Below are 13940 nucleotides of genomic sequence, written 5' to 3'. Positions count from 1 at the left end.
TAAGGCAGCTTCATATGTTTGTCCTTGTGGCTCTTTGCATCTGCTTTCTCATAAAATGTAGCATGCATGCAAGCCCACTGCCTAATCTTACTTTGTTGACTCTGAGTATGAAATCTTAGTTTAGAATTTCTAATTATTGTGCCTTCTTGATATGGCAAGTTTCTTGATGTAAAGACAAAATGGCCCAAGGTAAAGGCCATTATTGTTTCATGAAGACCTGGTTTTACATGATCACTGTTCTCAATGGAGTTTATGTTCATAAAAGCAAATCAAGGAATAAATATAGTTTGAATGTCAAGAAACAGGATACTAGAATTAGCCCCATCATTATGTGTACATGTTGCAGATGCAGGGCCTGATATAGCAGAATAACTGCACTCATCCAGGCTTAGCTTGCAGTCTTATTTACACTTAAGATTATGTCCTATTGAACCTGATAGACTTTAGTTAACATGTTCAGGATTGGGCTGTATAATTACAGTCTGATAGTCAGGGATATTTTGGACTTTGTTTTAGAAGTTCCAATTAGTATGACTTAATATTAAAAGATTATGGGAGCTGTAGTTCAAAACATGGAAGACTAAAGTCTCTCTACTCTGCTGAATGACCTTGGCCCATTGGACAAGTAATCAGATGAAACTGTACTACACTTCAGATCCGTTCATTTGAATCTTTTGCACTGGTCTTCATTAGAAAATCTAAAACTGTAAAACTGGCACCCCAATATATGATGAAGCCACTTTCCTAACTATATTTGGCTGTTTTTCCAGCTGGTCCTAGATGTTCTTTTGAATGAGTCTTGGTCATTGGGTTTTCCATTTGGTGGGCATCTATATATTGTGTCACTGCAACTCTCATTATGCCTCGTTATTGACTGTGCCAGCTAGACCTAGTGGGAGTTGCAGTTCAGCATCTAGAGGGTTGCAGCATGACCACCCTGTCTTAAATGGCAAAAATAGCCTTAATAGTACATTAAGAAATGAAATAGTTTTTGTTACTTTGTTCAAGGTACTTTAAGTCCAAACCTTGGTTTTTAAGCTTTAATATGTTAACCTGCAGCACTGAAGAAGTGAGAGGCAGAAATGTATGTTCATGTTTAATAAACAAATCTTAGTTTATACCAACGAAGCCGGATGATTTACTGTGCCTTTTTCTGGGCCATTGGGCATAGTTCAAAGGAATACTTTTTTGCTCAAGCCGTACTAGAAATGAACAGAGGCTGTGCTTTGGTATATCCTGGTTAACTTAGTAAAAGTGTACAAGTAAATTTCCAGCAAACAGTGCATTTGCACTGTGGAAGATCGCAGCCCTTTAATATGAAACTCAGCTAGAGCATTATAGTTGGATTGCCCTTTAAAGTTACAAATCTTTGCCCAGAATAAGGCCAGGACTTTTTGACAAATTGTTTGGTGGCTTTTGCTAGCCCAAAGCTAGAAGAGGAGTGAAGCCAAACAATTTTTGTGTATGGCTGATAATATTATATAAATCCAAAATAACATAATGTCAACAATAGAAAATCTTATTTGGTTATTTCCTAAGCATCTATTAAATTGTTCTGAAATAAAACAATCCCTTTACATACCTTTTGGAACCCTGCATTTCTGAATTGAACCTAAAATTTCTAATCCATTTCTCTGCAAATGGATTAACAGGCTTCTTGGGGGGGGGGGGAAGATAAATTAAAATCCCCGGGTTCTGAATACTCTGTTCCCATTTTTCAGCTCTCATCTTCCTAGGTGTTGCAGGTTTCCTCTTTTTTTTTAATGAGCAAAATTTCTGGGTGATTTTTTTCCTATTTGCCTCTGTGTACATGTTATTTATGGCAGACTCCCGACCAACAGCTCTAGAATTGAAGGCCCGGGACTCTATATGCTGGGCTTCAGTGGAAAAAGAGATCTGCTTAATGTGGTCCCAGGTGAAGGAGTCTGGCGGGTTCCTAGCCTGGACTACTGGAAGGTTCCCACATCCACTTTGTCACATTAGTTGAGATGGCATGCTCTAAAAATGTCCAGTGAGTGTAATGATACCTATTAAAAGATTTTTAGATGATATATTTATGTAGTGATGTTGTTTAAGGGGGAAAAAAACAAATCTGATGTTTAGAAAATGTTAAACCAATCTCTGTTCTGAACTGGTAATTTTTCTCCTACTGTTAAATAAATCTGGAATAAAGTCCTACCGTTATTCCTCGCTTTTGGAACTGCAGTACTTACAAAGCTAACTCACTAGCCTGTGTTGCTTTGGTTCCTCCACCAGGCTTTTTAAGATTGCCCTTGTACAAATCTCCTTTTGTAGTCCATTGTCTTTGGAGGACTCGTATAAGGAAGACTTTATTGTATCTGTAATTGATTAACTACATGGAATAGACTTCAGTTAATATGGCAAGAAGTGAGGAATTAACCTCTTGGCATAGACTTCACTTAATATGACAAGAAGTGAGGAATTAACCTCTCAGAGTTTTGACTTCAGTTAATATGACCAGGACATGAATGCTCCCTGGCATTCATGAGTATGTTTATAAAGAATATTTCTGTTCTCCCTTGGACCTGGAGTGGCATGCCACAGGAGCAGAACACCACTGAGCATTGCAAGAAGGACATAAATGGTGTATCCTTTCCAAGGTACCATTAGCCTGTGCTTTTGTAAGCCATCTTCAAGTACTGTATTAGTGTACACACATTTTTCTGAAATTTCCCTTGTTTTCAAGTTTGAGAAGACTAAAAAATAAATCCATTGATTTAGTAAGCCTGGCAAAACACCTTGGGGCTGGAAAGTCTTGGCACTTTCATCTGGGTACCATTGCAGTTCCAAAAGCGAGGAATGGTAGGGACTAGTGGTGAAATATCAAGTTGTAGCCTTTAATATTTTTTAGAGGGGATCAGGGAGAAGAGAGCAAATGCTAGCTTAGTGTTTTATATCCTGTTGTGTTTTTCTCTTACTGGTTAAAACAGGTATTTGTCCACTGATGTTTGTAATAGCTCACCTCAAACATAGGCATATTACTTTTCTCTTCTTTGCCTCTGTTTAAATATGCCCAAGTGGAGCTTGTATTGAAGATGCAGTCATCTTCTGCACATTGTAAAAATCAAATTGGGTCAGCAATTTTTGCACACCTTCTTGGAAGTAAGAGCCATTCAAGTGCTTTTTCAAATAAGCATGAATAAGATTAGGCTGCATATGCTATATAACAGGGACTAACAGTCAATAAGTTTCCTGCTGTGGAAAAAACACAGTAGCTATAAAGGAGCAGGAGATAAAAATGTAGAAGCGAATGAGTCATCTTTAAAAACCGACCATTTAAAGAGTGATTTTGAGGAGCTATTTAAGCTCTTTGTGGTATGAATGCCTGTTTTAAATCACACCAATATTGCTTAGTTTAGCCATGTCTTTTAGAAGTGTTCTTTCCTATTCTAATTCTTCAATCTGTGGTGCTTTCACTTCACAACAAGGCTTGATGCATGTTTGATTTTGACTGTTCAGGAGCTCCCTTATTATCCATCAGGAATAGGGGCTGTGGACTTTCTGAGTACGGTGGTCCTGGGAGGGGAAATCACATGGCATCTCAGTGCCTTTCTAAATTCTCCCTTGTCCGTCTTTCTCCTCCTGTCAGTCCAGTGATGAACACAGACTGGATTCTGCTTTTTATTAAAACACCTAGGCTCTAATCTGACAATCTTAGCTATAAGTAAATTCCATTGGACTTTCTTGGACTTTGGAGCAGCATTGGAAGACTACAGCTCTAGATGTCCTTCCTTTTGAATAACACACAAGAACTTGCTTCGGAGTAAGCACATATAGGACTGTGTTGTAAGGCTGTCTCCCAAAAAACTGTTATCCTAGTACAGTACTTGGGTGGGGGGCAGGTAGAAAATCTGTATGAGTTACCCAGAAGTCAACCCAGCTTTCAATTTAGGTATTTATAGGGCAGTTTGTGCCCTCTGTGAGTCTGGAATTAGGGTAGTTGTGACGCATAAAGTCTTTTCTATTGGGTGTATCTCCTCTTTGGGGGAGGGAGAAGTAATTCAAAATGCTGGCTATGGTTGAAAGAAAAAATATGCTCACTAATATACAGATGGACTCTTTACAACTGAATTGGCCCTCTTGTATTTATGTATCTGTTCTCAGAGGGAAAAGCATAAAGTGGCTGCATTAGTGTGGAGCAGAGGATAATGAGGATTGCCCCTCAAAATGATAGTAACAATAACCAGAAGCCCTTTTGGGCAGATGCCCTGGCAATTAAATCCATATAATGTCTTTGTATATAGTGTTTTAGCTTGAGGGATATGCGCCCTTTGGCTTACGTCTCAGTGGTTGCTTTGCAACAAGACTTGTTATGTAGGACACAAATAGAAACAATTTTTATAGATGTCTTGTTCCTGAACCTCCCCTGCATGGAGCTGTGTTGTAGAAAATAGTTTTTTTTTTTCCTGTGCATGTCTGTCCTTTGTTTTCTGTCTTTATAAGTTTAGCTTAAATTTTATAGCTTTCACTTTTTGTCAGTAATAACACCATAGGCACTGTTTAAATGCTGAAAAGTAGGACAATGGGCATGTTCAGCACTCAGATTTTGATAGTCTGTTCATATCTGATATTTATAGCTTTCTTGCTGAACGCTGGAACCACAGCAACAGTGGCTCTGCTGCGAGATGGGATTGAGCTGGTTGTGGCCAGTGTTGGTGATAGCCGTGCACTTTTATGTCGCAAGGGGAAAGCCATGAAGCTGACCGTTGATCATACGCCTGAAAGGAAAGATGAGAAAGAAAGGTATGTTGTCAAAATGTGTGACTGTGTGTTTATCCTTGTTTTATAAAGTGGATCTCTTTAATTTACAGGGGACTAGTATGGTTTGATAAAGAGCAATGAGATGCAAGGCCAGAGGTCCAATTCCTTCTGGGTTATGGAGAGTGCTGCTAGATTCAAGTGCTGCTGGAGAATATTTATTTAAACCCTTTAAAATCTCAACATGAGAAACAGCAGCCATAGGTTCTCCTGTCTATTCCTTCCCTTGCCCTGCTTGCTCTGTGTCATATGTAGACAATACATTACAGAGGAGTCAGAGGTAGGCTGGAGGAGAGCAGTCAGATGAGAGGGCTGGGGAAAGAATGGGTAGGAGAAAGTGTTACTGCAACTGAATCTGAGAGTCTGAACTTATGTTCAGCCTCAGACAAATCCTTTCCTGTGCTGGTGGAATATATGCAGGGGTCCACTACTACTGACTCCTCCTCTCATTGCCTCTGCATTTGTAGCACATCAGAAGGAGCTCTGCACATGCCACTGTGAGCACACACTACTTCCATGAGAAAAAGAGCTCTAGCTGTGTCAAAGTCCGTCCTTAAATGGAGGAATAGCCGTATATATGTAATGCTGCTCCTGTTGCACTCAATACAGCAACGTGGTACTGCTGTTGATCATGTCACCAAGGGGAGAAGTTCAGTTATGCAGTGCCACAAAATTCTTCATGTATTCTTTCAGCCTCTGGAAAAGGGGCACCTAAAGCACATCCTTGTGCCCATACTTGTTCCAACTTTAGAACAATACATAATAATAGAACACAGGTCAAGAGCTGGTGGTCCACTTGATGTTAATTAACTCCTTTCACATCGATTACTCCTGTCGTGCCTCATGTAGGCTAGAGCTAAGAGTCTGCAAGTGTTCAGCATCCATGCAATCTTCTTGATGGGAGTCTTCTGTTTGGAAGTAGGTAATAATATTGCAGGGTTGTTGGTAATGGTCATTTGACATTACCAAGCTGTATTAATATGGACTTTGTTATGACAATGGAAAGCAGTTATATAAATTTATTACTGAATTGACTGTACAAGAAAATGTATATGCCCAACTGTTTCATACCTCCCTATCTTCTTTTTGTGGGATGAAGAATCAAGAAATGCGGTGGCTTTATAGCCTGGAACAGCTTGGGACAGCCTCATGTGAATGGCAGACTAGCAATGACCCGCAGTATAGGAGACTTGGATCTTAAAAAATATGGTGTGATAGCTGAACCAGAAACGAAACGGGTTCAGGTAAGACCTATGTGCATCCCCTGCTTCCATGGCCAATGTATTTGAAAGCTCAGTTGACACTGAAACAGTAGCTGTATAGATGACCCTGGTACCAGTACGTTCCACTACCATCCCTGATTGTGCTACCCATGTTGATCCTTCCACATTGTGTTCTTCAGACTACTGGGTTCTGTTGGATGCTTGTCAGGTTTGTTGGAGAAATCTATGTTCTGTGAATATGCCTGGCATTTCACTTTACCCCTGTTCAAGTAGAAGTGGAGCACATGCATTCTGTACATGAGGTGGCAACATACAAGCTCTTTGCCCTCTGTTATCTCATGCAGCCTCCCCCCCTCCGAGATGCTGAAAAATCTGGAATTTGTCTTGTGTGGAGAATTTCTGGGTATATAACATATTTTCCTCTTTAGTCACTTTCACTTGAATGAATACCGTGGAATAGGGGACTAGTCCCCTGCTTGTATATATGGTGTACACGTGCTTCAGTTATTCCTGAATAGGGCTTAAGTCTGATACTGAGTAACATGCAGAATACGTGTGATAGGAAAATCTACTTACAGTAGTATGATGTCTGTACCGCTTTAACTTTCTCCTTGTGCAAATAAGTTTGCTGTTTCTTCAACCAATATTTGTGGGCCCAGAGATAGCCAGCGAGTCAAAGGAATCACTGGAAGCATCGATTCTGTGTTTGCAAACCAAAAATATCAGCCAAAGAATCCCTTCAAAGGCAGAAGTGCGGGCCTCACTGGCTCTCCAGAGATCCTTCCTACTTAATCTTTTGTTCGGTGGGTTTTCAGATGCAGCTCTTGCTCTGAGACTGCTCTAGGGCAGAGGTCCCCAACCCCTGGTCTGTGGCCTGGTGCCGGTCCATGGCCTGAGCCGGACCGGGCTGCAGAGACAGACCTCCTGCCCCCATGCACGCACTCACCCACCCCAGCACAGCTGATTCACACATGCGCACACGCTCCAGCGTGCCCATGCGAGTGCCGTGCTGCCATTTGCGCATGCGCACAAGGACCACCGCACAAGCCCGTGCTGCCGTTTGCACATGGGCATGAGCACACACTCATTTGTGTGTGTGAGCGCCTGCGCTTGTTCGTGCATGCAGGCCCCTGCTCTAGGGGGTCCTGCTGGAGCATTCTCATACAGGGAGAGAACAGGGCTACTGGAGCTCTGTGGGGCATGCTTGGTCTCTTTAGAGCAGGAACTTTCCCAGCAGGAGTAGGGATTCAGCCCATTTCATGAGAGCATCAGTATTGGCTGAATCTCTACTGAACGGTAGCCTACGGAATTCTTCTTCAATATAAATTCCATGTGATAACTGTATTTTTCTGAAATCTTTCATTTGTACATTATCTTTCATTTGCTAACCTGGACTCCCATGCAACTATAAATCTTGATGTCATGTATGCTCTCTGTGTCGTTTCAGTTGCAACATGCAAGTGACAGCTTCTTGGTCCTTACTACAGATGGCATCAACTTCATGGTGAACAGCCAAGAGATCTGTGATTTTGTGAACCAGTGTCACGATCCTGCTGAAGCAGCTCATGTAGTTACCGAGCAGGTATGAACCAGGAACAATGACGTTCACCAGAGGCCCACTTTGAACAAAAGCCGGCTAGGTCTGTTTGAATAGATTACAGGTCATGGTGAAACATCCTTCTGCCGATTTGACACAACTACTGCTATGACAGAGAAAAGCCCAGTTTATTTCATTAGTCTAGAAAGCAAAAGTAGCTCATATTAGTTGGATCTCCTGCTGGATTTTGCAGTCTTTTACAACAAATCAAACTTGATTTTGTGGTACATGTATATAGCATTTACTTTTCAATTGTGCCCACAGATTTCTTGCCAAAAAGAGCAAAATAAAAATAATTTCATTTCACTGCTAGAGAGAAGAGGTTTTTAGAAATTAAAGTTTTGAGTACACTGGCAAACAGAATTTGAGTGATTTGGCTTTGCTGTGACTTGCTTCACAGCCTTTTTTAACACTTCTCTTTGTATTAGATGATCACATGGAGACTGCAGATTGTTTTGCTGCCAGTGGCCATACTGAGAGCTCTATCTGATGTGGTTTGATTCATGTCAGCCCCTCCTTTCTTTAACCCTATCCTCAGTTGATCTGCAGCTCTCCTTGTATGTTTCTTTATAAAGCCGATGGGCTGCTAGAAAAAAGACAGTTACCCAAAGTCCTCCATAAAATGCAAATGCATTCATGTCTACTGTGAAAACACAGTAGTCTGAATGGGTTCGTCAGAGTTGTCTCTATTTCATATTATTTTTATGGGGGTTTTTTTTTGGTCTATGTAGAGGTGATCTAAAGTGTAGTGCTAAAGTCAGTAGTTTGTGGGTTTTTTGAGAAAAAATTGAAGTGACTGCAGAGAAAGATTGCAGGGGTGGGTCTTCCCACTGTCCAAAACGTCATGCAAGGAGAAGTCTATTTAAATTGTTCTGGCTTGAAAGCATAAAAGCCCCCAGTAGCAGAGGGAAAAAAAACTGTGTCAGGAGCTTAAAAAGACAGGATTCAAATTAGCACAAGATGGGGCCAATAAAAAAGGCCATTATGACTACAATGGTGCATCGACTTACGACCATAATTCGTTCCAGAAGATGGATGTAACTCAAAATGGTCATAAGTTGAAGCACCATTTCCCATCGAAATACATTGGAACGCGATTAATCCGTTCCAGAAGAAAAAAATACTAATAAAATAAAAATAAAAGTAAAACAGTGCAAGCCCCATAGGAACATGCTGGGGCTGCAAAACAACAACCAAAAATAATCCAGGGAGCAAGCCCCGAAGGCACTGGGGCTTAAAAAAAAACCCCCAAAATAAACAATGAAGCAAGCCCCATAGGAATGCACTGAGGCTACAAAATAAATAAATAAATAAACCACAGAGCAAGCCCTGAAGGTGCTGGGGCTTTAAAAAAATAAACCAAAAATAAACAAAGGAGCAAGCCCCATAGGAACGCGCTGGGGCTGCAAACAAAAACAAAAAATAAGCCACGGAGCAAGCCCCAAAGGCGCTGGGGCTTAAAAACAAAACCAAACAAAAACGCACTGGGGCTGCCAAAAAAACAACAACCACGGAGCAAGCCCCAAAGGCGCTGGGACTTAAAAGCAAAACCAAACAAAAAACAAAGGAGGAAGTCCCCTTTTGGGGACTGCGAAAAAAATCACCAAAAAACAAAACAACACAGCACAGAAACATAACCCCCCAGCCCTAACCCCCACCAGCCCAAACCCACCCTGCAAAACTCACCCAGAACAGTTTTTAAAAAGCAAAAAGCAGCACCTTACCTTACCAGGCAGCCTCCTCTGATCACACACACACTATAACTGCTGGGGCAAAAGAGCTACAAAGAAGCAGCCTCATCTTAGCAATTTGAATTTCCCGCCTTTTCTCCCTGCCTTTTTCTGTTCGTAAGTAGAAGCTCCGGTTGCAAGTAGAAGCAAAATTTTGCAGCCAGAGCTGGTCGTAACTCAAAATGGTCGTAAGTAGGGACGTTCGTAAGTTGAGGCACCATTGTATTCTGATATGCCTCTTTGCCAGTTAGTTTTACTCTACTTGATGTATGGTGAACTGTTGAGGTTGAGTGAAGGTGGGTGAAACTGTGACCACAGTTTCTAAGTGCTTCTACTGGTCTGCATTCTTTAGGTGCTCTGGCAACACATTCTGAGATTTGCATTTTAGAACTCCACACTGTGTGCTTTATACTGAAGTTGAAAGAAAACGATTCAAATGTTGGTGATTAATGGCTAAACTTCTTTGCTTTTTTGTAATCTCTTTTACAGGCCATGCAATACGGAACAGAAGATAACAGTACTGTCGTTGTTGTGCCTTTTGGAGCATGGGGCAAATACAAAAATTCAGAGATCAACTTCTCATTCACCCGGAGCTTTGCCTCAAGTGGGAGATGGGCATGAGAGCAGATCTGTAGATAGAGCAACGTAACTATCTTATCCCTCTCTGCCAGCAGCTATAGCTTTCTGTCTGGCTAGCAAACTGCTGTTAACTTGATGTTGCCTCTTAATGAACAAGTAGGTTTAGTGCTTTTCTCAAGCCAACAATGTCCATCTTCTCCTTTTTAGGTAGGGCCAGAACTCTGGCTCTTTGTACCTGGCTGACACCTTTTTTTTAGATATTTAGTACCAAGTATACATATATTATATACGTGGTATGTTTAAAGGCTGAGAGAGCATGGCCAAGGCAAACATGGCCTGAATTTGCGTGGTGTTGCAAATAGAGAAGCAGTTGCATAAGAACAGGGGAAATGGCACATCATCTCTCTTGCCATTACAGATATTTTCTTGCTTGGGTGAAAAGAGGTAGACAAAAGCTAGTAGCTGTGGGATTAAGAGAGTGCATCCGTGGCCATTCTTTGCTTTGGTCTGCTGCTTTCAAGGAAACCTCCAACATTAAATCTGGTTTTAGTCTAGCCCAACTCTAAAAAGAAATATCTCAACCTGTAGGCTGGCACACGTCCCCCTTTTTAAAAAGCAGAGAGTGAGTTTTACAGTTTGAAGCTTACATCTCTTTGTTTGTTTGGGGGGCCTTTGGCCAGTGTATCGCTAGAAACATACATTACAGTCTTTGAGACAACCAGGGGCTCGAGGTTAACAAGGGGAACCATGTTGTGTGCCTTCAGATAGATGAAAGCTACATAAATCTGTTGTATTTATTAATCTTCATCAAATACGCTAATCTAAGAAATTCTCTTTAATTTTAAAACATGCTCTCCATGAGCCAAACTGTTAAAATAATGTATTGTTCTTCTATTACTTTTTGAATGTTCATTCTCTGAATTTGACTTAGTAGTCATTAAAATATATATACTGTCTTAGACGCACAAAGATTAAGTGAGGAGGGAATTGTCTGAGCAGAGGGCTGGGGAGGGACAACTGCAGAATGGTTAAGTTCCTTATGCTTAGGTATGGGAGTGGTTTTGTTTTATTTTTTGTTGTTGTCCTCAAGAAGCTGAGGATACCCATTTGGTTTTCTCACCAACTGCTGTTGGAAGGGAACAGACTTAATATAGCCAAAGTTGTTTCTGACTTAAAAGTCTGAAGTACATTTTGAAGAGAAGTTAACATTTCTGTGGAGTAATTCTGTACACCACAATTTAAAACAACCTTGGTATGAAGGGAGCAATCTATAATTGGAGTGCCTTGGTAGGACTTCAGTAATTTAAGTATGAGGGACATTCTTTACAGGGTAAGGACATGAGCCAGAGTGTAATATCATGGACTGTTATATGTCTCTAGAAGCCAGAAGCAGATGATGATGGCTTCTGTACCACCAGTGTCTGAGAAGCACTTGCTGCTCAGTTCTGACGTAAACACTTCTGAGAATTTCCCTGGAATAAAAGCTGAATGATACCAACTTCTACATAAAATTACTTTGTAACCACGTGTAACTGTGCTGAGCTTTTAAACTGAAACCTGATCACAATGTGAAGTGTGGACTGCTGCTACTTAATGCTGGGCCATGTAGGGTCAAATCTTTGTTTAAATCATTCCAATTTTCCTTCTGTATCTCTCTTCAAGAACCCTCCTTGGTTAAGTACCTAATGCTAGTGCAAAACAAGAAATGCTTTGCTAATAGATAGTATCTTGTTGTTACTTAATGTGTATTTCACAGGTTCATATACACACTCACACATACACAGATTTTGTAAGTGCACTGTATATTGAAAAATATGTATGTACATGTCTCCTGTATACAATGGTGTCCTCTTTCAACATACACAGATTGAGATGAATTGGTTATATACTTGGCTGGATTCACCTGTGGGAATTCTGGGAATTATGGCTCCCCCGCTCAGATGGCTTTGTATGTCCTTGAATATTTTGTTATATATCCCAACCCAGTTGTCTATGTAATGCTGTGACATCACCCCCAATGGGCTGGGAAGCATTGCTGTCATTCTCAGCTGCTTTGTTCTGAGGAGTCCTCAGAATTCCTTCTTCAGGTGTAGTTCCTGAATCTCTGTAGGACTAAAAGTGTGGTGGGGATGAGGATACGCACAAAAGCCTTACCCCTTATGTCCCCACCTTCACACATATAATACAGAGATATGTAGTGGAGCCTGTAAGTGTGTTCAGCTGCATGTGCATACAGTGCTCTTACGATTGGGAGTTCTATTGCATCCAGTTTCTCAAACAGAGTAGTGGAAGCACATTTACGTAGCTGAACCTGCCTATAGACTCTGTTGTTGCAGACTTTGTTGTGAACATGCTCCTGCTTCCATTTAAGCTCTATACATAATCAGGCATGACATCTCAATAGGGCTCTTGCTTCATGTTCAGATTTGTGTGGGTACATAATGCTGTGCCATCATATTCACTAGATGATCCTCAGTTGACTGGAACATCTCCAGGAAAGGGGGCTATGACTTGACCTTTCCCCAGCATTTAAGGGAAAATTAACATCAAGGTGCAATGTAAAGTTTTAGTCCAATTTTTGGTTTGGTTGTGGTTCAGAATCTGAAAACAGGTGGGCATTAGGATGGTTCTAACAAAAACTTCTACACTATCACCTAAATGCTTCCAGTTTATCCATATATGTCAGTATGCCACTTGTAAATTGAATAGTGACATTTGGCAAAGCAGTGCCTAGAAGTAATTGTTATTAGCTATTTGTAAAAAAGCACTGAAGGTCCTGCATGTGATTAGACTTTCTTAAATCTAAGTATGGATTCAGAATTTTACTTTAGCAAGATGAAAATCCTTCTTTTCAAAGAGCACCAGAGGAATTTTGCTGTATTTTTCACAATACTTCAAGTTTTGTAAGGATGTAAGTGATGACTCTTAATGAAAAAGAAATTTGGTCAATCTAAATGGTGAGAAATTGAGAAGAAATAGATATTTGAAAGAGAACATGAGTACTAGAGGAAAAGGATCAAGGCCCCTTTTTTGGTGCTGTGGTTCTGACACACATCAGCCAAAGGATTGAATTAGTAGTCACAGATGTAGGCTAGATGGGTTTGAGGGCCTTGAAGAGAAAAGTGTGACCCACTTGGTTTTGGCACTGGCAAAAAAGAAGTGGTGTCATCTTAACAAAGTGTAGGAGACACAGAGAGACCCTATTGATGTTCCATTGCAGTGCCTCTTTTTGGAAGGTAATTCACGCTTCTGAATATGCAGGATGCTTGAGAGCTTTGCACATCATAACTGGCTTGTAAAAGTATTGAAGTGCACTTGTGTAAATTGTATTGCAATTTTTTGTTTTTTGTTTTACTTTGTGTATAAAATAAAATCAAGCATTGATTGTCCAGCTTGTGAAGGAGATGCAAACAAAAATGGTGATGCCATTTGTTGCATTTCTATAGAGGCTGGTGATAAATGATTATCATGGTTTGTACACCAGCGCTTCTGAGAAGTGCCGTGAGTTTTTGACCTATATTTTGGGCTTGGCTGTTGTTTTGATGGTAAAGCAACTTTAGTGCTTGAAAGCGAGACTGTGAATAGTCTATTCATTATAAAGTCTGGTGTTGTGATGGATGTGAACATGTACTGAATGAATGTATAGATTCTATGGCCCAGAATGTGCTACTTCATTTTAAATGGTTGCTTAAAGAGAGAGAGAGAAATACAGATACATGCACATTTCTAATGGAAGCAGGTTGAAAGCGAATGGCTAAACAGTATTTTAATAAACAGCTTGTTCCCAAGTATGTTTGTGTTTTCTTTATTCAGTTTTCTGCTCTTTCACATTATTTATCCATGCTCCATTCATTACAGAAGAGGGCACTTCTTCTGAAAGCCTTCAGTGCCAATAGGTGGGTGGGATCTGGGTACTCTGTAACATAACAAATTGAGAGCTGAAGAAGAAAGAGTTTTTTAAAAAAACATTTCTTTACTTAAGTCATTTGAAATTACAGACCTGTATACTGCTTTCTTTACTACACACATACT

The 13940-nt window shown here is 40.5% G+C and overlaps 1 protein-coding gene across 4 annotated transcripts in view; it reads left to right on the top strand.

Annotated features, from left to right (window-relative positions):
• The window catches only part of PPM1K (protein phosphatase, Mg2+/Mn2+ dependent 1K), a 34029-nt gene extending 20333 nt beyond the window's left edge, over positions 1-13696 (top strand). For all 4 annotated transcript variants that reach the window (XM_020796487.3, XM_078394554.1, XM_020796488.3 and 1 more), the window contains exons 4-7: positions 4599-4764; positions 5879-6023; positions 7450-7584; positions 9819-13696. In XM_020796487.3, the coding sequence (XP_020652146.1) occupies positions 4599-4764; positions 5879-6023; positions 7450-7584; positions 9819-9950 (578 nt within the window). In that variant the 3' untranslated portion in view covers positions 9951-13696. The remainder of the gene's footprint in view (positions 1-4598; positions 4765-5878; positions 6024-7449; positions 7585-9818) is intronic.
• Positions 13697-13940: the final 244 nt, after the last annotated feature.

Source organism: Pogona vitticeps, chromosome 5, assembly GCF_051106095.1.
Source record: "Pogona vitticeps strain Pit_001003342236 chromosome 5, PviZW2.1, whole genome shotgun sequence".
Classification (NCBI taxonomy): Eukaryota; Metazoa; Chordata; class Lepidosauria; order Squamata; family Agamidae; genus Pogona; species Pogona vitticeps.
This window is presented reverse-complemented; position numbering and strand designations above follow the sequence as displayed.